Here is a 24,583-nt window from a genome sequence, read left to right on the forward strand (position 1 = left end):
AGAGCACTGTTCTAAGCGCTGGGGCAGATCCAGGGTGATCAGGTTGTCCCACGTGGGGCTCAGTTGTCATCCCCATTTTACAGAGGAGGTAACTGAGGGCCAGAGAAGTGAAGTGACTTGCCCAAAGTCACACAGCTGACAAGCGGAGGAGCCGGGATTTGAACCCATGACCTCTGACTCCCAAGCCCATGCTCTTTCCACTGAACCACACTGCTTGTGCGGCACACTGTACTAAACCCTGAGGGAGGTCTGATGCAATCAGATAAGGCAAAGTTCCTCACCTACATGGGGCTTTTCCGGACTGTGAGAGAAGCGCTGTGCTCAACTTGATTATCTTGAACCTACCCCAGTGCTTAGTGTAGTGCTAGGCACATAGTAAGCGCTTAACAAATACCACCATCACTGTTATTATTATTATTCATAGTAATAAAAAAAGAAGACAAAGACTGTGGGACAGGGTATGTCCAACCTAATTATAATAATAATGTTGGTATTTGTTAAGCGCTTACTATGTGCCGAGCACTGTTCTAAGCGCTGGGGTAGACATAGGGGAATCAGGTTGTCCCACATGGGGCTCACAGTCTTAATCCCCATTTTACAGATGAGGGAACTGAGGCACAGAGAAGTTGTGACTTGCCCACAGTCACATCTTGTACCTACCCCAGTGCTTAGTGCAGTGCTGGGCATATAACACTTATCAAATACCACAATTATTATTATTAATAATGATGATGATGATGATAAAAGCGGACGTGATAGAGGAGGAGAAGCAGGGAGAGAGGAGAGTAGGTGACAGAAGAGGAAAAGAAAGAAAAATATACCATTGGTACCAAGATCTGCATTTGCCCTGTTCTGTTACCGATTTTTGTTACCGATTTGTCCATTCCAAGCGCTTAGTACAGTGCTCTGCACATAGTAAGCGCTCAATAAATACTATTGAATGAATGAATTAATTAATTTGCCCTGGGTTTGGGGTGACAGGGGTGGGTTGGGATCTCTGGCGGGTGATCTGGGGGAGGGTCAGCTCTCCTGGCTGAGGCTGGGGTAGCTGGAATCCGGCCCTGTGTGCCAGACTTTCTTCTCCTGTGTGACCTTGGGCCAGTCGCTTCACTTCTCTGGGCCTCAGTGACCTCCTCTGTAAAATGGGGTTGGAGACCGCGAGCCCCACGTGGGACAGGGACTGTGTCCAATCCGATTTGCTCGGATCCATCCCAGCGCTTAGTACAGTGCCTGGCACGTAGTGAGAGCTTAACAAACATCCAAATTATTAGTATTTTTATTCTCTTTAGCGGCAATGAGCCTGAGAAATTGGGGCGCCCCCTGGTGGTGATGGGGGGGAGGGCGGGCGCCGATCCTGAAATTTACAGGTTGGGAATCAATCAATTAAACAATTAATGTTATTTACTGAGCGCTCCCTGCGTCCAGAGCACTGGACTAAGCGCTTGGGAGAGTCCAATACCGCAGAGTTGGTAGACACATTCCCTGCCCACGACGAGAGAAGCTGAGTGGTTTAGTGGAAAGAGCAGAGACCTGAAGAAATTCCATCCTATTTCAATCGTACTTATTGAGCGCTTGCTGTGTGCGGAGCACTGTACTAAGCGTGGCTCAGTGGAAAGAGCGCGGGCTTGGGAGTCAGAGGTCACGGGTTCTAATCCCGGCTCTGCCGCTAGTCAGCTGTGTGACCATGGGCAAGTCACTTAACTTCTCTGTGCCTCAGTTAACAAATGGGGATTAAAACTGTGGGCCCCACGTGGGACAACCTGTTCACCTTGTATCCCCCAGCGCTTAGAACAGAGCTTTGCACATAGTAAGCGCTTAACAAATACCACAAATAAGCGCGTGGGAGAGGACAAAATAACAATAAACAGACACATTCCCTGTCCACCAAAAGATCCCAGCTCTGCTGCCTGTCTGCTGTGTGATCTTGGGCAGATCACTTCACCGCTCTGTGCCTCCGTTACCTCCATTATCTCATCTGTTAAATGGGGATGAAAAGTGTCATTTACCCAGAACTGAGTACGATGCCTGACTCATAGTAAGCACTTAACAAATACCATATCCTATCTATCCAGCGCTTAGTACAGTGCCTGGCACCCAGTAAGCACTTAACAAATACCATAATTATTATTATTATTATCAGGTCAGACACGGTCCCCATCCCACATGGGGCTCACAATCGAAGTAGGAGGAAAACGGGTGTTGACTCCCCATTTTACAGGTGAGGAAACTAAGGCTTAGAGAAATGAAGTGCCCAAGATCACACAGCAAGATAAGCAGGGCAGAAAAGGTCCCTGCCCCACAAGGGGCTCATCATCTAAGTAGAAGGGAGAAAGGGCATTAAATCACCATTTTCCGGATGAGGAAACTGAGGTCCAGAGAAGGCAAGTGGCTGATCCGAGGTCACCCAGGAGGTAAGCGGCAGAGCCGGGATTAGAAGCCAGGTTGTCTCACTCTCAGGTCCGGGATCTTTCCACCAGTAAATGCTTACCTTGTGCAGGATACTGTACTAAGCGACTGGGAAAAGACGAGTTAAATATCTGTTCTTCCTCTACTAAGACTGTGAGCCCCATGTGAGACAGGAATTGTGTCCAAACTAAGTTGTATCTACCTCAGTGCTTAGAACAGTGCTTGACACATAGTAGGCACTTAAACGCCATAATAATAATTATTTTTATAGCTTCCCTCTAGACTGTGTTTGCTTTTTTCGGTACTTCTTAAGCACTTAGTATGTGCTAGGCTCGGTATTAAGCACTGGGGTAGATGCAAGCTAATCAGGTTGGACACAGTCCCTGTCCCGCGTGGGGCTCACAGTTTTAATCCCCATTTCACAGATGAGAGAACTGAGGCCCAGAGAAGTGAAGTGACTTGTCCAAGGTCACACAGCAGACAAGTGGTGGAGCTGGGATTAGAACCCATGACCTTCTGACTCCCAAGCCCGGGCTCTATAATAATAATTATGGTATTTGTTAAGCGTTTACTATGTGCCAAACGCTGTTTTAAGGGCTGGGGTGGATACGGGGTAATCAAGTTGTCCCACGTGGGGCTCACATTCTTAATCCCCATTTTACAGATGAGATAACTGAGGCACAGAGAAGTTAAGCGACTTGCCCGAGGTCACACAGCAGACGAGTGACGGAGGCAGGATTAGAACCCACGTCCTCTGACGCCCAAGCCCGGGCTCTTTCCACTAGGCCATGCTGCTTCTCGGGCCACCCCGGGTTGGCTCTGGAGTCGGGAAGAATGACACAATGAACCCCCAAATCCAGGACTCAATTTCCAGGACCCTCAGAGTCCGGACTAGTGCAAGATGACTCCAGCTCCACCCAGCTCCACCCAGCACTCCCTGTCTCTTCCCCACGCCCCACGCGTAAATATTCAATCGTATTTATTAAGCGCTTACTGTGCAGAGCTCTGTACTAAACGCTTGGGAAAGTACAAAACAACAAAAAACAGTGACAATCCCAGCCCACAACGAGCTCACAGTCTAGAGGGGCAGGGAACGTCACTGTTTACTGTTGTGTGGCACTTTCCCAAACACTTAGCACAGTGCTCTGCCCACAGTAAACGTTCAAGAAATGATGGAATGAGCGACTGAATGCATCACATCCCCACCCGCACGTAGTAAGTGCTTAGCACAGTGTTCCGCACCCACTTAGCACTCAACGAGTGCCATTGATTCAAAGAAGCTGGTCCAAAATCCAGAAATCCTGGAATTCATTCTACCTATGTGACATCCTCAGGATCCCCTGACTTGAAGCACCAATTTTTATTTTATTTTTTGGGGGGAGGGCGTTTCTGCAAACAGGTCCAAACAGTTGTGGGGGAGAAGGGGGTCGTTTCTGAAAGATTGTGGCTTCTTTCCACCCTTCCTCAGGGCTCACCTGCATTCTGACTTAATACAGTCAGAAACTCCCCCCCCCCGCCCCCAGAACCTCGCCCCCCCCTCCGGGCTCCTCCTTGGACCGCCTTGGCTATATTTGGGTTTTTTGGGGGGGAAAGGGGGATGGAGAACAGACACCCGAATTGGTTTCCATGGAAACACTTTGTGCAATTCCCAAAATGGCTTGGAGAGGAAAGATGGGGAGGGGAGGGGGCGTTTCGGGCCACCTAAAAAGTCGGTGAGGCCGAGATGGCCAGTGCCGACCCTCTGGACTGTGGGAGGGGAGTTAGAGAGGTCATCTGTCCATCTCCAGTCCGTTGAGATATTTTACGGACATTCTGGGGGTGGAGGAAGCCAGCCCCGCTCGGCTGGTTGTGAGCAGGGAGGGTGTCTGTTTACTGTCCTCTCCCGAGCGCTTAGGGCAGTGCTTTGCACACAGGAAGCTCTCCAAAAATACGATTGGAGGAAAGCACGAATGACCCGCAGGCCTGATTTTCTCCCCCTCCGCCCCAGTCCTGTGTCCCAGGATCCCTAAAGGGGGTGGGGGCAAGATGGGGAGGCGGGGGTGTCCGGTCCAAGGGAGAAATTGCTGCGGACTCAGACCCCCTCCCCACAATTCCGTCACCCGCCGATTCTGGACCTGGGCAGAGCTCAGAGTCAGACTGAGACCCTGGGCGGTGACTCCGGACAGTTAGCGCTCCAGAGGGGCCCCGGGGAGTGACCCCAGCACTGGGAGACCCTCACCCCCATTCTGGCCCTCTCTCCTTTCCTCCCTCCCTCCTTCCTTCTTTCCTGCGCTCCCTTTTCCCCTCCCGCCTTCTCTCCCTTCCTCTCTCGTTTTCTCCCTTCCTCCCCCATTTCCCCTCCATTCCGTCTCCTTTCCCTTTCCCCCTCCCTCCCTCCCTCCTTCCTTTTTTCCTTCGCTCCCTTTCCCCTCCCTCCTCTCCCTTCCTCCTCCCTTCTTCCCTCTTTCTCTCCCTTCTTCCCCATTTCCTCTCCATCCCTTCTCCTTTCCTTTTCTCCCTCCCTCCTTCCTTATTTCTTTCTGTCTGCCTTCCCTTCTTCTCTCCCTTCCTCCTCCCTTCTTCTAACATTCTCTCCTTTACCCCCTCTCTATCCATCCCTTCTCCTTTTTTTCTCCCTCCCTCCTTCCTTCCTTCTTTCCTTCTCTCCCCTTTTCTTCCCTCCTCCTCTCCCTTCCTTCTCCCTTCCTCCCTTGTTCTCTCCCTTTTCCCCCCATCCCTTCCCCTTTCCTTTCTCGCTCCCTCCCTTCTCCCCCTCCTTTTTTCTCTTCCCCCTTCCTCTTTCCCGTCCTTTTGCACTCTCTCCCTCCTTGCTTCCTAATAATAATAAACTTATGGCACTTGTTAAGCATTTACTATGTGCCAAGCGCTGTTCTAAGCCCCGGGGGAAATGCAAGGTAATCAGGTTGGACCCAATCCATTTCCCACAGGGGGCTCACGGTCTTAATCCCCATTTTACAGATGAGGTAACTGAGGCACCGAGAAGTTAAGTGACTTGCCCTAGGTCCCACAGCAGGCATGTGGCGGAGCCGGGACTAGAACCCTGTCCTACATGGGGCTCACAGTCCGGTCCCTACCATCTCTTTCTCCTCTTCTCCTCATTCAATCGTATTTCAATCGTATTTATTGAGCGCGTACTGTGGGCAAAGCACTGTACTGAGCGCTTAACACTGTAGTCCCCTCGCCCCTCCGTCCACCCCCTGTCTAGTTGGAAGAGTACCTCTATCTCCTCTCCCTTCTCCTTCATTCTCTCCTTCCCATCGCCAGCTGACCGGTCACCCCCCTCCTAACCGTCTGAACCGAGGCTGCAGCAGGAAGGATGGAGGGCAGACCTCAGAGAGAACTTTCGGGCCCCCTGATGGGGTGTCCAGAAGCAGGGAGCGGTCAGTCGGACACCTGGGACCTGGGGAGTCCAAGGTTGAACTGTGCAGGGGTGGAAAGAAGCAGGGAAAGGTCCGACCACCTTCACATCACCTCCCTATCAACTAGGACCACCTTGGGGGCGGCGTGTGTGTGTGGCAGGGGGGATGTTGGGAGGGAGGAGTCCAGTACGTCCCAGCAGCACTTCCCCTAGTCTCCTGCGGGGTGGGGGGGCATGTCTTTCCCACGGAGATGGTTTTTACCTCCTCCACCCCCGCTGGGGTTCGTCCTGGACTTTCCACTTGGACCTAATTTGGGGCTCAGGCCGCCGGGCCACTGAACCATCTCAGTTGCCATGGCAACGGTGATGTCACCAGCCTGGGCGGAGCTTCGTGCCTCCCCCCGACTTCGGGGCTTGGGGATGGGGTGGGGAGGTCTGTTTTGGGGGGGAGGGGGCTCACCGGAGGCCCGGGGCAAGAGAAGCTGGAAGAAGCTGGGGGTTCCGGAAACGGGGGGAGTTAATGGTCGGGGGTGGTTCTCTGACTTCGATGATGGGTGGGTGATGGGGAGAGTGAAGGGAGGGATTCTCCAGGGGTTTTCCCCTTCGGGAAGGGTACCGCAGCTCAGCCTGAGCCCTGTTTTTCATGCCCACCCGAGGGGCCACTCGCCCTCCTTTTGGGGAGGGGGCTCTCCTGAACGTGCGACCCTCAGCTTGGGGCATTTTCCATCTCCCCTCCTCCCTTCTTCCCCCTTCCCCCTCCCTCGACTGAACCATCCCCGGGTCTGCGGGGGGCAGGGGGGTTTGGGGGGTTCAGACTGATCCTAGGAGGGATCTGGGGGCCCCCAGCCCCGCTTCAGGCTGGAGCGGGGAGTCCCACTCCCTTCTCCCACCGCCCCCCACCCGGACCCAGAGTCCAGCCTCTTTCAGAGCCCGGAGGAAGAGGGGAAGAGGCTGACCAGAAGAGGCAGATGGGTCGAGCCGGGGGGCAGATGGGGAGGGGAAGCCCCTCTTTCCCCACCACCGGGTCCCTCCCGGCCCCCACCCGCGGGGCAGAAAGCACCCCCAAAATTCCCTGGAGGGGGGCGGACTAGCTGTCTCCCGGCTCAGCGCCCGCCGGCTCCTCCCCAGCCCCCCCAGGGGGGCCCCCGAAAGAGTCAGGATCCAACTGAGAAACGCAACCCGGTCTCTCCCCACACATCCCCCAAAACACACAATCGCGCACCCCCAAACCTGCAGGACGTCGCGGGTCCCCGGACACGTGGCTACCGGGGCCACCCAGTTCCACCTCGAATCCAAGCACACGCATCACAACACTCCCCCCGCACCCCTTCCGCAGCGCCCATGGTGCCTACAATCACCCCCCCCCCCCCACACACACAATATACAAATGCGGCAGTGCACACCAGGTGCCTTGCACGGCCGCGTTCACCTCCACCCACTCCCACCTCGCTCCTGGACCACCCGCATCCTCCCAGGTTCCCGCCTTTCCCTCCGAGGGGCCTTTCGGATTTGGGGGGGGGGGGGTGGGCGGGGTCGTCGGAGCCGAGGATGGACCGGAGGGGGGGGGCGGGGGGATGCTCCATCTGCTGAATTCTCTGCCTGCTTTCCCTCCTCAGCTCTCTCCTCCCTCCCCTCCCCAACCTGCGCCCCCCACCAAATTGCAACGCGATTCGGTGCCGTCCCCATCCTCAGACTCGGGAGTGAGGGGCAGCGGAGGCGGTGGCTCCAGCCTGCTTTCGTCTCCCGCAATCCCACTCGGCTCCCGCACCGCCCTTCGTCTCCCCGGACCCCCCCGCCCATCCCCAGAAGGGTCCTGCCTCAGAACCTCGGACAGCACTGGGAGGAAAAGAGAAGACGCCGGCGGACACCAGGAGAGAGAATTGGCCGGAGGACCCCCAGTAGACGCCCCGCGGGCCACCCCCGCCCACGGAGACCACTCTTAATTCCCCTCGATCGTATCTCCTGAGCCCTCGCTGGGTGCGAAGCCCCGCGCTAAGCGCTCATGTCCGGGCTGACCGCCCGACCGGGCCGCTGAGCCCCAGGAGTCGGAGCCGGGCCCCCGGGGCCCATGCCCACCATGCCCCTGCTGCCGCTCGCCCTGCTCTTCTCCTGCTCCTTCGCCCGGGCTGCCTGTGACCCCAAGATCGTCAACATCGGGGCCGTGCTGAGCACCAGGAAGCACGAGCAGCTGTTCCGGGAGGCCGTGAACCAGGCCAACAAGCGACACGGCGCCTGGAAGATCCAGCTGAACGCCACCTCCGTCACCCACAAGCCCAACGCCATCCAGATGGCCCTGTCCGTGTGCGAGGACCTCATCTCCAGCCAGGTACCCGCCCCGGATGACCACCTCCCCCCTTCTTCTCACCCCCCACCCCTTCGGTCCTTCCACCGGTCCGTCCCCCATCCCTCCTTCCCACCGCCCGTCCAACAGGTCACCCCCCACATCGAAGTGACCATTCCTCCCCGCCCCCCCCCCCAAGCCGGACCGATCCCCTCGAAGGGATGTTTCAAAGCAGGCAGGGGAGAAAGGTGTGGAATACACTCATTTAATCGTATTTATTGAGCGCTTACTGGGCGGAAAGCACTGTACTATACGCTTGCGGAATCCCCGTACTGGTCCCTCTAGGCTGTCAACTCGTTCGTGGGCAGGGAACGTGCCTGTTTATTGCTATCTAATCCCGTCTCCGCCACTCGTCTGCTGGGTGACCTTGGGCGAGCCACTTAACCTCTCTGTGCCTCAGTTCCCTCATCTGCAAAAACGGGGGTGATGCCCGCGAGCCTCACGTGGGACAACCTGCTAACCTTGTATCTACCCCAGCGCTTACTACCGGGCTTGGCACAGAGTAAGCGCTAAAACAGATACCGTAGTTATCATTATTATTAGTATTCCGTCCTCTCCCAGGCGCTCAGTACAGTGCTCCGTAGGCGCTCGATAAATACGATTGAATGATTTGGGTTTTACTGCTTGGAAGTGCGAGCTGAGAGCAGTTTGGACCCCAATGTCGAAGAGTCTATGTGTTGGGGAATACAGGCGATAAGAGGGCTTAGATGCTCGTGTTGCTGCCTGAGAACCTACCAGTCGTACATTTATTCTTCACGTGAGTGTGCCTGTTCCCTGTTTTCGGCATGTGGGTAGGCGCCCCTGTGTTTCAGCCTCAGACGTCAACGGTAGAAAGCAGAGAAACTGCGGCACTCTCATCTCTCGGAGACTTTGCATCCCTGCCTCGGTGTCTCTGGCTCCCGATTTCTCTTTGTTTCCGCATCTGTCACCTTCCCGGCGTGATCCTTGGCATCTCTGCCCAGCACTGGAGTCAGTAAGGCAGGACCTCGAACCCCTCCCCCAGCTCCTAGGAAAAGAGGGAGCCCTGGAGAGATAATCCCCCCCCCGGGGTCTCCGAGGTCAGGCCTGGGCAGCGGATCCAATCGATCCACCGGTCTTACTGTACTGAGCGCTTGGGAGAGGACGGTATGACAGAGTTGGACAGATTCTAGCTGCCCGATCCCCTGGCTAGGGACCAGGGTGATGGTGGGATGGAAGTCACGCTGGGAGCCAGTCCTGATTTGGGGGGGGGGGGGCTCAAAGCTGTCGATGTCCTTGTTCGTGGACCGGGAATATTCAATGGTATTTATTGAGCGCTTACTATGTGCAGAGCTCTGTACTAAGCGCTTGGAATGGACAATTCGGCCACAGAATAGTTGGGGGGGGGGGGGATAATCGCTTACTGGGCAGGAAGAGCGAGGGGAAAACCAGTCGTATGCATTGACGTGGAGGTAAGCGGCAGGCTGAGAGTGGGAGGAGGGGTGACTTCCACTTCATCTACACACTCAGGTCTCCTTGTTCCAGGCTCAAAATAGACCCCCCTCTTGCCTGCACCGTTCTCAGTCAGAAGGGCAGAGGTAACGGCAGGAGGGAGGAGGAGGAAGGTGACACTGTGCCTTTTTCCTTTCCCCCCCTCCCCCTAGAGCCTTCCTTGCTTAGCACCTCCCTTCTCCTTCCCAGCACTTTTAGGATACTGGGGACAGGATGAGAGGGTGGGATGAGCTCTCTGAGGGTGACCCTTGACCCATTCATTCCCCTGTGTGGTTGGGGTCTTTATGCCTGGTAGGATGGGGTTCGTTTGAGTCTCCTTGGGGCGGCGTGGGTGGGTCGGGGCATTAGCAAGAAACATGTCTACCTAGATGAGGATCCATCATTTGGGGGGGGGGATTTGGGTGTGGAAGAGAGGCAAGGGGGGCTTGGATAAAGCAGGATCAGGAGGAAGGTTGTAACTCTGAGGTGGGGGGCTCTTTCACGACAACGTGGGGTGGTGTCATAACCGGTGGAATTTGGGGTGTTCTTTTCCCCCCATGGCTTCATCAGTTGAAAGTTCCTTACTGGCCTCCTCCCGCCCCTCCCCCGTGGTTGCCCATCGCCTCCTGAATTCCAATGAAGCGAGAGGACCAACCGCAATGCAGAACCTTTTATATAAGAGCCGGGACAGGCGTGGAGGGAGATCGAGGCTCAGTGACAGAGCGCCAGGGAAGGTTTGACTGAGCTCACTGCCTGCGGGAGGCTGGGGCTAGGGAGGGACCGAAGAAGGAGAAAGCAAGGGCTCTGCCCCCAGGGGTGGAGAATCTGGTGGGGCAGACACGACGAGGCACACACGTGATGATGTTGATGGTATCTGTGAAGCGCTCATTGTGTGCCAGGGGCTGCACTAAGCGCTGGGGTGGATACAAGCAAATCGGATTGGACACAGTCCCTGTCCCGTGTGGGGCTCACCGTGGCATTCCTCATTTTCGGATGAAGGAACTGAGGCCCAGAGAAGTGACTTGTCCAAGATCACACAGCAGAGAAGTGGTGGAGCCGGGATTAGAACCCGAGACCTTCTGACTCCCAAGCCCGGGTCCTATCGTTATGCCGTGCAGCTTCTCATCCATACACAAGGACACTGTACTGGATGTTGACGGAGGAGCAGAGGGAGAATATAGTCTCTCTCTCACACACACATCCATACACGCACAAGCAAACACACACAAAAAATATCGGGAGTGATGTGAATAAAATCGGTGTAAATGATCCAGAGGAATTCAGACAACAAATCCACTGTCAAATAGTTACCTTTTTTTATGGTATTTGTTAAGCACTTACTATATGGCAAACAATACTCTAAGTGATGGGGTAGGTACGAATTAATTAGGTGGGACACGGTCCCTGTCCCGCATGGGGTTTATGGTCTGAGTAGGCAGGACAACAGGAGGAGGGACTTGTCCAAGGTCACACAGCAGACAAGTGGTGGAGTCAGCAGGATTAGAACCCGGATCTTCTGACTCCCAGGCCTAGGCTTTTTCCACTAATTAGAATAATGGTATTTGTTAAGCGCTTATTATGTGCCAAGCACTGTTCTGAGTGCTGGGATAGATACAAGCGAATCAGGTTATCCCATATGGGGCTTAGTCTTAATCCCCATTTTACAGATGAAGTAACTGAGGCTCAGAGAAGTTAAATGACTTGTCCAAAGTCACACGGCTGAAAGTGGCAGAGGCGGGATTAGAACCCACGACCTCTGACTCCCAAGCCCATGCTCTTGCCTCTAGGCCATGCTGCTTCTCTGAACTCAATATGCAGCGCACGGTGCGGGTCTTAGGAACTAGTACATGAAGGGTTGAGGTTCTAGAATTCCAAGAAGGCAGGACTTAGATCCCCAAAGGACTGTGGGTTGGAGAAATGACACCAATTTGGCTCCCGGCCCGACCTGATCTAACTCCCTCTTCAGACTCTCAGAGCAGGCGAGGTAACTGTCTCGTTGAGAGCAGGGATCGTGTCTACCAACTCTGTTGTACGCATCATCAGTGGTATTTATTGAGCCCTTTCTTGAGCATTGTACTAAGCGCTTAGGAGAGTGCAATGCAACAGAGTTGGTAGACCCGTTCCCTGCCCCCCAAGTGCTCAGTACAGTGCCCTGCACAGGGTAAGCACTCAATAAATACCCCTGATTGACTGATTGATAGACAGTTCCTGGCAGACCACCCCTGTGGATCGATGGCCACTCAGGGGTCCCTTGAGAGCCAGCTGGATGTGCCACCAGGGCCAGGATGAGTATCGCAGAGGTGGATGATATCCACCTCCATCAGCGAACTGGAAGGAGAGGGACTGGGGGAAGTGGGGGCGGCTCCCCGGATACCAGTGTAAGGGACACCCCCTGGGGACCGGTGGAGAAGACAGGGAGGGGTTGTGGACGATAGAAAGAGTCTAAGGGGAAACTAAGAAAAGCTGGAAACCCTGGAGTGGAGAGAACCTGGGGTAGGGGAGAGTCTGGGGTGGAGAGAACCTGGGGTGGGGGAGAGACTGGGGTGGAGAAAGAAGCGAGGGTGGAAAGAACATGGGGAGAGGGAGAGCATGGGGTGGAGAGAGTCTGAGGTGGGGGAGATCTTGGGGGGCGGGGAGAGAGAACCTGGAGGGGAGGGAAACCTGGGACGGAGAGAACCTGGGGAGGAGGAGAGCCTGGGGTAGAGAGAATCTGGGGTGGGGGAGAGCCTGGGGAGGAGAGAGAACCTGGGTTGGTGGAGAGCCTGGGATGGAGAGAACCTGGGGAGGAGGGAGAGTCTGGGGTGGAGAGAGAACCTGGGGTGGGGGGAGGGACTAGGTGGGTCCTGGGCATGAGCCCCCTTAGTTCCCTCAGCCTGTGGCCTTGGCTGTCAGCTAGGCCTGGCCCATCCCGCCTGGGGGGCCTCGATTCCCCTGGGAACAGTGGCAGGTGGGGGGACCCCTCCAGAGACGGTTTATTTTCAGGAAGTCGGTGCGCTGCCCGTTTATTATCCGCTCAGGAATCTGGCAGATTACACGTTCAGCTCTTCCTACAATTCATTTCTGACATCGGATCTATTTCCACCAGGCTAAGTAGGGCACTGGCTCCGTGGGGGCGGCTCGGGTGGGCTGTGGGGGAGGGAAAAGGCGGGGCATCCCGGTACCCGCCCCCACCCCAGCCCCATCCCTGCCCCCCTAGTTTGACATGGATTTAGGCCCTGACTCAGCCCTCTAAGGCTAAGGGGACGGGGGGAGGGGGCTGAAACAAGATTTCCATCATCTTGACACCCCCCCACTGACCACTGGAATAAGGCAGGGGAGGGGAGGGAAGGACAGTGGAGGTGGAAAGAAGGGGAAGGAAAGGAGAAAGAGGGAAGATGAGAGAAAGACAAGGGACACAGTAAGCGCTCAATAAATGCTATCGAATGAAATGAGTGAAGGGATGAGGGGGAGGGGAGAAAGGAGGTGTGGGGTAGAAGATCACAATCACCTTGGTATTTGTCAAGTGCTTATTTTTCTTTTTTAGTGTATTTGTTTATTCTTACCATATGCCAGGCCCTGTACTAAGCGCTGGAATCGATTTTAAGTGCCATTCACTGGAGAAGGCGCAAAAGAATCATTTCTTGAGCGCTTACTGTGTGCAGAGCACTGGACTAAGTGTTTGGGAGAGTACAATACCAGGCACCATCCCTGTCCTACAGGGGATCACAGTCTAAATAGGAGGGAGGACAGGTATTCATTCAGTCAGTCATACTTACTGAGCGCTTACTGTGTGCGGAGCACTGGACTAAGCGCTCGGGGGAGGACGATATAACAAGAATCAGGCACATTCCCTGCCCACAACGAGCTTACAGGCTAGAGGTATTGAAACCCCATTTTACAGATGAGGAAAGCAAGGCTCAGAGAAGTTAGGGGACTTGCCCAAGGTCACCTAGTACAGTGCTGTCTGTGAATCCCACACTCTTTCGACCAGGCGGCACTGTTTCTGAAGGACTAGAAGGAAGGACAGAGAATGGGAGGAGGACAGAGGGCGGGGGGATGATCAGAGGGTAGGGAAATAGCGCCGCCTAATAGACAGACCCCGGGGCCTGTCAGGGGACCTGAGTTCTAATCCCACCCTGCTACTCGCTGCTGTGTGACCTTGGGCAAGTCACTTAACTTCTCAGCTTCTTCAACTGTGAAATGGGGATTCCAAACCTGTTCTCCTCCCACTTAGACTGCGGGACCCACGTGGGACAGGGACTGGTTAACTTGTATTCACCCCAGCGCTTAGAACAGTGCTTAACAAATCCAATAAATAAAATAATCATAACAAATAAAGAAAGGACGGGAGGGTGGTCAGCGGGAAGGGAGAAGGGCAGAGGGTTGTGTCGGATTCTGCCGGATTGCAGGCCTCTGGGCATCACAGCAGCATCACAGAGAAACATCACAGCATCACGGCATCACAACATCACAAAGAAGCAGCGTGGCTCAGTGGAAAGAGCCCGGGCTTGGGAGTTAGAGATCATGGGTTCTAATCCCGGCTCCGCCACTTGTCAGCTGTGTGACTTTGGGCAAGTTACTTCACTTCTCTGTGCCTCAGTTCCCTCATCTGTAAAATGGGGATTAAGACTGTGAGCCCCACATGGGACAACCTGAACACCTTGTATTCCCCCAGCAGCGCTTACAACAGTGCTTTTTTAATTATTATTATTTATTATTATCACAACAGCTCTACCTATCTGGCCCCTGTCCTTGTGGGCATCTCACTGGGGCAGAAGGAAGCTGGGAAGGGAGAGGAAGGGTACCATCTCCAGAGGCTGTTTTGTTCCCTCAGTTCATCCAGGGAAGATAAGCCCCGGAGAACTGTTGCCATGGAGTATTTGTCTCTCTTTGTCTCTGCCAATCTGTGAATCTCTTTCTAGGTCTCTCTCTGCCTGGCTCTCTCTATCCCATCGTTTCTCTATAATTGTCTCTGTGGGGTGCTTGTGGTTGAGAATAAAATGTGTGGTAAAGAGGGAGAAGGAGAAAGGGAGGAGGAGAGGGAGGAAAAAGAGGGAGGAGGAGAAGGAGAAAAACGACAAAGTAAAGGAAGAAGAAGGAGGAAGAGGAGAAGGAGGGGAAGAGAAAGAGGAGGAGGTAGAAGAGCAAGAGAAAAGGAGGAGGAGGAAGAGTAGAAGAAAGAGGGAAACGTGGAGGAAGAGGAGGAAGATAAGCAGGGGGAAGACTAGATGGAAGAGGAAAAGGAAGAGGAGGAAGAGGGAGAAGAGGAGGATGAGAAGAGGAGGATGAGAAGAATAGAAGGAAGAGGGAAAGGGGGAGGAGGAAGAAGGGGGTGAGAAGGAGGATGAGGAATAGAAGAAAGGATAAGGAGGAGGAAGAGGGAAAAAGGAGGATTTGGAGGAGGAGGAGGAGAAGGAGGAAGAACAATAGAAGGAAGAGGAAAAAGAGAGGGAGGAGGAAGAGACGGAGGAGGAGGAATAAAAAGAAGAGGAAAAGGGGGAGGAGGAAGAGGAGAAAGAGAAATAGGAGGAGGGAGGAAATAGACGAAAGAGGAAAAGAAGGAGGAGGAGGAGGAAGAATGTTGGTTGAAGACGAATGAGCCATAAGGGGGTCAGTGCCTTGGCCCGTGTGACCCCAGGCCTCTCCCCCCGACCTGCCCCCTCTTCTTCCTGCCTCCTGGAAAGCCAGAGGGGGGTCTAGGTTACCACGGCCCCTCCTTCCGGACCCCTACCCTGCCTTCCCTCCCACCACTGACCCTGGTTCTTGCATCCACAGGTCTACGCCATCTTAGTCAGCCACCCACCGGCTCCCAACGACCACCTGACGCCAACCCCGGTTTCCTACACGGCCGGCTTCTATAGGATCCCCGTGCTGGGACTGACCACGCGGATGTCCATCTACTCCGACAAGGTAACTGCCCTCCGGGGGCCTTCGTCCACCCAGCCGTGGTTGGTGATTGAAGAAAATCGGGTTGGACACGGTCCCTGTCCCACCTGGGACTCGTGATCTTAATCCCCATTCTGTAGAGGAGGGAATGAGGCCCAGAGAAGTGAAGTGACTTGCCCGGGGTCACACAGAGGAGAAGCGGCGGAGCCGGGATTAGAAAGTGGGACCGTCTGACTCCCAGGCCCGGGCTCTAGCCGGTAGGCCGCACTGCTCCTCAGCGTGTCTGTGGGTGTGGAAGCCGGAATGGAGAGTTGGGGGGGCTGGGGAGGAGAGGGTGAGAGAAAGGCTACGGGGTCTGGGGGCTTCGGCCCCCTTGAACCTCTCCCCTGTGGAGCTTGGTAGACAGGGAGGGTCACCCTGGAAAGGAGGCAGGCCGGCAAAGGGCATCCTCTGCAGTCAAAAACGCAGACGAATCCTCTGAGTTGGCGCTCCAGGTGGACCCACTGCCTACCCACCTAGGGGGGCGGGAGAGACGGAGTGTCATCACCATGGAAACGGAGGGGCAGGGAACGAGCAGCTCCGGGAGCAGAGGTGCGCCACATTGCAACGTTTTGAGGGCTGTTCATTGCATTCATTCATTCAATCGTGTTTATTAATAATAATAATGGTATTTGTTAAGCGCTTTTTTATGTGCCAACCACTGTTGTAAGCCCTGGGGCAGATGCAAAGTAATCAGTTGCCCCACGCGGGGCTCACCGCCTTAATCCCCATTTTACAGATGAGGTAACTGAGGCACAGAGATGCGAAGTGGCTTGCCCGAGGACACACAGCAGACTAGAAAGCGGAACAGGGATTAGAACTCACGTCCTCTGCCTCCCAAGCCCGGGCTCTTTGCACTAAGCCACGCTGCTTCTCCGCTTATGAAGCGCTTAGTGGGTGCAGAGCACTGTCCTAAGCGCTTGGGAAAGAACAGTGCGGCAATAGACAGTGACGATCTCTGCCCACAACCAGCTCACAGTCTAGAGTTCCGGCCAGAGCGACTAAAACGCAGTGATGGCGTTGTTTCTGGGTACCCCGACCTCGTGGATGGTTGCCTTGGTAACCACTGCGGCATTCACCGCTCACGGTAGCCAGCTATTTTCCAGGATTCCTGCCCATCCCGACCAACTCACGGAATTCCTGAAGTGGTTCTTTGGTCAGAAACCTGCATCGCAGAGAAGCAGCGTGGCTCAGTGGAAAGAGCCCGGGCTTGGGAGCGGGAGGTCGTGGGTTCTAATCCCGACCCCACCGCTCCTCTGCTGGGTGACGTTAATAATACCAATGTCGGTGTTTGTTAAGCGCTTACTATGTGCAGAGCACTGTTCTGAGCGCTGGGGTAGATACAGGGTAAGCAGGGTGACCCACGTGAGGCTCCCAGTTAATCCCCCTTTTCCGGATGAGGGAACTGAGGCACCGAGAAGTGAAGTGACTTGCCCACAGTCACACTGCTGTGGGGATTCGAACCCATGACCTCTGACTCCCAAGCCCGGGCTCTCTCCGCTGAGCCACGCTTAGGCAGGTCGCTTGGCTTCCCTGGGCCTCGGTCACCTCATCTGGAAAATGCGGATGAAGACCGTGGGACAACCTGCTTGGCTTGTATCTGCCAGTGCTTGGCACCGAGTAAGCGCTTACCCAATGCCATCATTATTATTAATTAATGCTATTATTATTGTTATCGCCGAAGGCCCAGCCCCAGCAGAAGCGGGATCAGAACCCGGGTCTGCCGCTCCCCAGAACTGAGCTCTCTCCACTAGAGAAGCGGCGATGCTCAATGGAAAGACCCCAGGCTCGGGAGTCCGAGGTCATGGGTTCGAATCCCGCCTCTGCCACTTGTCAGCGGTGGGACTGTGGGCAAGACACTTCCCTTCTCGGTGCCTCACTGACCTCATCTGTAAAATGGGGATGAAAAGTGTGAGCCCCACGTGGGACAAGCCGATCACTTAGAACAGTGCCTTGCACATAGCAAGCGCTTACCAAATACCACCATTATTACCCCGGCTCTGCCACTTGTCAGCTGTGTGACCGTGGGCAAGTCACTGCCCTTCTCGGTGCCTCAGTGACCTCATCTGGAAAAGGGGGATGAACTGTGAGCCTCTCGTGGGCCAAGCTGATGACTCTGTATCTACCCCCAGCGCTTAGAACAGTGCTCCGCACATAGTAAGCGCTTAACACATCCCAACGTTATTATTCATTGAGCGCTTAGGGCGTGCAGAACACTGGCCTCAGCGCTGGGGAGAGGACGACAGAACGATAAACGGCCCCATTCCCTGCTTCCAGCCCAGAGGGTCCCGGAGGCCCGTGGGGCAGACGAGGGAAAGGGAGGGGGATTCAAATATTCCTAGTGTTCTTGTCTGTCCGTCTCCCCCGATTAATAATGTTGGTATCTGTTAAGCGCTTACTAGGTGCAGAGCACTATTCTAAGCGCTGGGGTAGATACAGGGTCACCAGGTTGTCCCACGTGAGGCTCCCGGTTAATCCCCATTTTCCAGATGAGGGAACTGAGGCCCAGAGAAGTGAAGCGACTCGCCCCCAGCTGACGAGTGGCAGAGCCGGGAGTCGAACCCGGGACCCCTGACTCCGAAGCCCGGGCTCTTTGAGCCACGCTGCTTCCTGGCCGGTCAGAGGGCAGGGACCGTCTCTAGCCGTTACCCGTTCCAAGCGCTTAGTACAGTGCTCCGCACCTAGTAAGCGCTCAAGGGATACTAGCGAGGGAATGAATGCGTGGAAATGACTGGCCCAAGGTGACCGTGCCTCCGTCTCCCCAGAGCATCCACCTGAGCTTCCTCCGCACGGTGCCCCCGTACTCCCACCAGTCGAGCGTCTGGTTCGAGATGATGCGCGTCTACAACTGGAATCACGTCATCCTCCTGGTCAGCGATGACCACGAGGGCAGGGCCTCCCAGAAGAAGCTGGAGACCCTCCTGGAGGAACGCGAGTCTAAGGTGGGCCGGCTCGGGGGCGGGGGCGGGGGCCGGGGCCCACCCCCGGCCCAGCGCACCAACCTTGTGTGTCCGTAGAGCCTGTGTGTGAAACACCTTTTCTTTCCATCGTGCCATGGGCCAGCCGGCTTCCGAGCATCAACCGTGTGTGAATGCCACCCAACTGAACCCTGTTCTCGATTCATTTCACTCGCTTTGCCGTGGTCAGATCTCCTGCGTGGAAATCAGCTACGTGGCAGAGGGCGGGATAGCCTGGGGCTCTGCAAACGCCACCCTTCCCCTCCCTCCCCGCCCCCGGCCTCCCTTTCCGGCCCAGCCTCGGCCCCGGCCTCCCAGCGCAGCCTCCGCTCTGGCCTCCGGCTCCCACCCTCTGACTCCAGCCTCCAGCCCCGGTCCCCAGCCTCAGCCCCAGTCTCCAGTCAAACCCCACTCCAGCCCCCAACCCCAGACTCCAGCCCGAGCCTCCAATTCCAGCTCCAGCCCCAGCCTCCGGCCCAAACTCAGCCCCAGCCTCCACTCCAGCCCCCAGCCCGGCGTCAGCCTCCAGCCCAGTCGCCACTCCAGTCCCCAACCTGAGCCTCCAGTTCCAGTCTCCAGCTCCCGCCCCAGCCCTACATCCAGCCCAACCTCCACTCCAGCCCCGAGCCTCAGCCTCCACTCCAAACCCCAACCCCAGGCCCCAGTTCCAGGCCCAGCCCAACCTCCGGCCTCAGCCTCCAGTTCCAGCCCCGCCTCCAGCCCAGCCTCCACTCCAGTCCCGAGACCCAGCCTCCAACCCCAACCACCAGCTCCAGTCTCCAACCCCAGCCCCATTCCAGCCCAACCTCCCGCCTCCAGCCTCCAACCTCAGTCTCAGCCTCAATATCAGCTCAAGCCTCCATCCCCAGCCTCAACTCTATCCTCAACCTCAGCCCCAGTCCCAGTCTCCAGCCCAGCCTCTAGCCCAGCCTCAAACACCGACCTCCGTCCCAGTCTCAACCCCAGCTCACTCTCAGCTTAACCCAATCCTAGCCCAAGCCTCCACTCCCAGCCTTAAACCCAGACTCAATCTCAGCCTTAACCCAAGGCTTCACCCGAGCCTCCGCCCCAGTCCCAGCCTCCAGTTCCATTCTCAACGCCCACCTTTGCCTCACCCTCAACCCCAACTTTCAGCCCCAGCCTCAGTCTTAGCTTCAACCCCAGTCTCAATCCCATCCAGTTTCAGCCTCCAACCCCAGCCTCCAGCCCCAAGATCAGCCCCAGCCTCAATCCCAACCCCGGCCTCCATCCCAGCCTCAACCTCAACCTCCACCCCGTCCTCGGCCTCCAGGCCCAGCCTGTTCCTCAACCCCAGCAAACGCTTTTCTTCTTCACATTTTGAGACAAATCTCTTGGGCCAAAAGGCCAGCTAGGTCATGTTAGATCAGGTTGAGCTCATGCTGAGCCTGGTACGGTCTTACTAACAGACCAGTAACAATAATAATATTTGTTAAGCGCTTACTATGTGTCAAGCAGTGTTCTAAGCACTGGGGTGGGTACGAGAGAATCAGATTGGTCACAGACCCTGTCCAACAAGAGGCTCCCAGGCTAAGGAGGACCGAGCCACACAGGGTCAAATGGAGTTACACGAGATCAGACCAGGTTACCTTGCCTCAAGGCCAAGGTAAGGATCAGGCTGAAACAGGCTGAGGCCAGAACCACCAGAGTCCAGCCCATTCCTTCCCGGCTGGTTGCACACTTATTCATCCATTCGTATTTACTGAGCACTTCCGGTGTGCAGAGCACTGTACCGAGCGCTTGGGAGAGTCCGGTAGAACAATAAACGGACATATTCCCTGTCCACAATAAGCTTCCTGTCCAGAGAATCATCACTTCCCAGCATTTCTCCATCGCCAGCACCCTCCGATCGGATTCCGCCCCTCAGCAGTGGCTAAGAGGGCTCTCAATCAGGCGATCAGTGCTGTTTATTGAGCGCTTACTGGGCGCAGAGCGCTTGGGAGAGTCCGGTAGAATAGAGTTGGAAGACACGTTCCCTGCCCTCAAGGAACTTCCCGTCTACTGTGTGTAGAGCACTGTATTAAGCGCTGGGGAGAGTCCAGTACAATAGACATGGAAGATATGATCTCTGTCCTCGAGGAGTTTCCAGTCTACCATGTGCAGAGCGTTGTACTAAGCGCTTGGGGAGAGTCCACTATACTACAATCCATAGGCACGCTCCCTTCTCTCCCCAACTCAGAATTCCCCTCTAGTGGTGTCTCAGAACTCTTCCTCGGGCCTGGGGGGAGGGGTCTCTGCTCCATCTTTTTTAGGGGCAGGATAATCATAATTCTGGTATTTGTTAAGCGCTTACTGTGTGGCAGACCCTGTTCTAAGCGCTGGGGTGGATACCAGCCAATCAGGTTGGACTCGGTCCCTGTCCCACGTGGGGCTCACAGTCTCAATCCCCATTTTCCAGAGGAGGTAACAGGCAGAGAGAAGTGAAGCGATTTGCCCAGGGTCACAGAGCAGACAAGTGGCGGAGCCGGGATTAGAACCCATGACCTTCTGACTCCCAGGCCCGGGCTCTATCCAGTACGCGGGATCAGAGTCTCTGAGAGGGCAGGTAGACTGACCCAAGACCCCTCATCTCCCCCTTGGGGTGTCTATTAATGCTCCAAGCTTGACTTCTCCATACCCCAATTCCCAGCGGTCACTCCCACCTCACTCTTACCTCCTGCTTCCTCATTCCCGCCACTCCTCCTAGCTCAAGACTCCTAAAGAAGCTCACTGTGGGCAGGGCATGTGACTGTTTATTATTCTCTTGCCCCTCCCAAACGCTTAGTACAGAGTTCTGCATACAGGAAGCTCTCAATAAATACTATTGAATGAATGAAGGAACCTGAGAGAGCTGGGTTGTGGCGGTCCCTCCATTTCTCTGTGCCTCAGTTTCCTCATTTGGAAAGTGGTGTTGAGATACCTCAACGCCTATTTTTCTTCCCCCTTAGTCTGTGAATCCCATGTGGGACAGGGATTGGGTCTGATCTGATATTTTGAATTTTCCCCAGTGTTCAGAACAATGCTTGGCACATAGAGAAGCAGCATGGCCTAGTGGAGAGAGGATGGACCTGGGAGTCAGAAGGTCATAGATTCTAATCCTGGCTTCCCTGACTTGTCTGCTGTGTGATCTTGGGCCAGCCACTTAACTTCTCTGTGCCTCAGTTCCCTCATCTGTCAAATGGGGATTAAGACTGTGAGCCCTATGTGGGACGGGGACTTTGTCCAACCTGATTATCTTGTATCTACCCCAGCGTTTACAACAGTGCCTGGCACATAGTAAGCGCTTAACGAATACCATCATTATTATTATTATTATATAAATACTTGGCAAAACCCACTATTATTATGATTATTATTAGCTGGGCTGGCCGGCTGTCTGCTGCTCTCTTATCCTTCAGACCTCTGCCAAGGTTCAGGCCACAGTTTCATGGTCCTGGAGGTTTGGTTCAACCTTTTCTACCTAGGACTCCACATCCCTTTCAACCCTTTTCTCCCACCTCTGTTGAGGAGGGGGCTCGGAACTTGCCCAGGGCTCTGATCAACGGCCACAGACCCCAAATGATCCTTTTGAGTTCATTCTACCACCCGATTAATCAATCAGTGGTATTCATCGAGCACTTATTGTGTGCAGAGCTCTGTACTGAGCGCTTGGGAGAGGTCAGCCTCTGCCCAGACCTGCCTCACGGTGTATCTGGATGCCACAGGACGGTTCCCCACTCTGAGCAGAAGAGAAGGGTGGGCTAGTGAAAGGAGCACGGACCCGGGACCCGGGAGGTCCGGGTTCTAACCCCACCGCTTACCGGCTGCATGACTTTGGACAAGTCACTTGACTTCTCTGGGCCTCAGCTTCCTCATCTGGAAAATGGAATTCAACACCTGTCCTCCCTCCCCCCTTAGGCTGCGATCACCCTGTAGGACAGGAACTGTGTTGGGCCTAATTATCTTACATCTTTCCCAGTTCTTGGCACATAGCAAGACCTCCAAAAATACCAGTTGGTCAGCCCATTGTATTTATTGAGCGCTTACTGAGCTTAGAGGAGCAGCGTGGCGCAGTGGAAAGAGCACGGGCTTTGGAGTCAGGGCTCATGAGTTCAAATCCCAGCTCTGCCACTTGTCAGCTGTGTGACTGTGGGCAAGTCACTTCACTTCTCTGTGCCTCAGTTCCCTCATCTGTAAAATGGGGATTAAGACTGTGAGCCCCACGTGGGACAACCTGATTCCCCTGTGTTTACCCCGGCGCTTAGAACAGTGCTCTGCACATAGTAAGCGCTTAACAAATACCAACATTATTATTATTATTATTACAATATAACAATAAATAGACACATTCCCTGCCCACAGCGAGCTTACAGTCTAGAGAGGGATACAATGATCACTCTTAATATGGATTGAGGGGCCTGAAGTCAAGGGCTCTCAGTTTCCCCAACTTCTCCCTACCCAGAAGGGGAGAATCAAGTCTTTTGGGAATTAAGTCTCAGCTCTTAGTGTCTGGAACCTAGTAAGCGCTTAGCAAATACCATTTAATTCATTTGGAAGAGAGGGGTGGGAAAGAGAGGCTACAAGAGAGCTTTATTGGTCCTCGGAGCTGGGGGCCTGGACTTAGATCTTCACCCTAGTCACGCAGCCCAGGAAGGCTTCCTGGAAGAGAGAGCCTTAGCAGCTGCGATGGGAAGGCCAGGAGCACATAAAGGGAAAGAGAGGGCAAGTAAAAGGTGCAGGTGGGGAGGCCAGAGGTCTCCCTCGGACAGTGAGAGAGGACGTTGCAATAAAGCTACACTTGGGAGAATGCAGTAGAGTGAGTAGCCGTGATTTTCTGCTCTAATAATTAATAATAATAATTATGGTTACTTTTTCAGTGCTTACTATGTTCCAGGCACTGTTCTAAACGCTGGGGTACATCCAAGCTAATCAGGTTGGACACAGTCCCTGTCCCACACTGGGCTCACACTCTTAATCCCCCTTTTCCAGATGAGGTAACTGAGGCCCAGAGAAGTGAAGTGACTTGCCCAAGGTCACCCAACAGACATGTGGTGGAGCCAAGATTAGAACCCAGGTCCTTCTGACTCCCAGGCCAGGGGTCTATCCACCAAGCCACACTGCTCTCAGGAGACTCTAAGCCCGGTGTGGGCAGGGATTGTCTCCATTTATTGTTGAAATGTACTTTCCAAGCGCTTAGTACAGTGCTCTGCACACAGCACTCAATAAATATAATGAATGAATGAATGAACTTACAGTCTACTATGCGCGGAGCACTCTTTTTGAGTGCTCGGGAGAGATCAATAGAGTCATTTTCTCCCTCTTACTTAGACCGTGGGCCCCATGTTAGACCCGATTAGCTTGACTCTACCCCAGTGCTTAGTACAGTGCTTGGCCCATAGTAAGTGCTTGATGAAAACCCCAATTATTATTATCCTAAGGAGGAGGAGGAATAGTAGTTATAAAACACACTCCCTGCCTTCAAAGATTTTACAGTCTAATGAGGCGACAGATATTAAAATAAATTACTGGCAGAGGAAAAGACTGAGTATGTTCAGAAGTGCTTTGGGAGAAGGGAGAATGGGATAATCTGTCGATCAGTGGCATTTATTGAACATTTACTATGAGCAAAGCACTATTCTAAGCACTTGGGAGAGTTCAGTATAGCAGAATTAGTAGGCACTTTCCCTGCCCATAATGAGCTTAAGTGCCGAAGTGATATAATAGGAGGGGAAACAGGGTGAGATGAGAGATTTATCAGGGAAGGCCTCCTGGAGGAGATGTGTTGTTAGTAGGGCTTTGAAGATGGGGAGAGCAGCGGTCCGGCGGAAGTGGGAGGAAAGTTCCAGGCAAGAGGGAAGATATGAGGAAAGGAGGGATTGCCTGCCAGACTGATGAAATCCAGACCCGATGAGGAGGTTGGTGTTAGAGGCGAGCAGGGTGTGAGCTGGGGGCTACTGGGACAGGAGCCAGGATAGGTAGGGCGTGAGCTGATTGAGTGCCTTAAAATCCACTTGACCCCTCCTTTCCTGCCTCTCTGACTTTCTACTACAACCCACACTTCACTCCTCTAATGCCAAACTTACTCGCTGTACCTCGATTTCATCTATCTCACTACCAACCACTTTCCCACATCCTCCTTCTGGCCTGGAACTCCCTCGCCTTTCCTATCCGACAGACCACCACCCACCTTAC

The 24,583-nt window shown here is 54.5% G+C and overlaps 1 protein-coding gene across 11 annotated transcripts in view; it reads left to right on the plus strand.

The window, feature by feature from the left end:
- Positions 1 to 7,159: 7,159 nt before the first annotated feature.
- GRIN1 (glutamate ionotropic receptor NMDA type subunit 1) overlaps positions 7,160 to 24,583 on the plus strand; it is a 59,803-nt gene continuing 42,379 nt past the window's right edge. For 7 of the 11 annotated variants that reach the window (XR_003755867.2, XR_003755868.2, XM_029054339.2 and 4 more), the window contains exons 1-3: positions 7,360 to 8,090; positions 15,309 to 15,443; positions 18,224 to 18,400. Coding sequence is in view for 9 of the 11 variants with exons in the window: in XM_029054339.2 (XP_028910172.1) it covers positions 7,833 to 8,090; positions 15,309 to 15,443; positions 18,224 to 18,400 (570 nt within the window). In the remaining 2 variants the exon portion in view is untranslated. Of the gene's footprint in view, positions 7,240 to 7,359; positions 8,091 to 15,308; positions 15,444 to 18,223; positions 18,401 to 24,583 lie in introns of those variants that run through there. The other 4 variants (XM_029054341.2, XM_029054345.2, XM_029054340.2 and 1 more) reach the window with 2 other exon arrangements.

Source organism: Ornithorhynchus anatinus, chromosome X4 (genome assembly GCF_004115215.2).
Source record: "Ornithorhynchus anatinus isolate Pmale09 chromosome X4, mOrnAna1.pri.v4, whole genome shotgun sequence".
Taxonomy (NCBI): Eukaryota; Metazoa; Chordata; class Mammalia; order Monotremata; family Ornithorhynchidae; genus Ornithorhynchus; species Ornithorhynchus anatinus.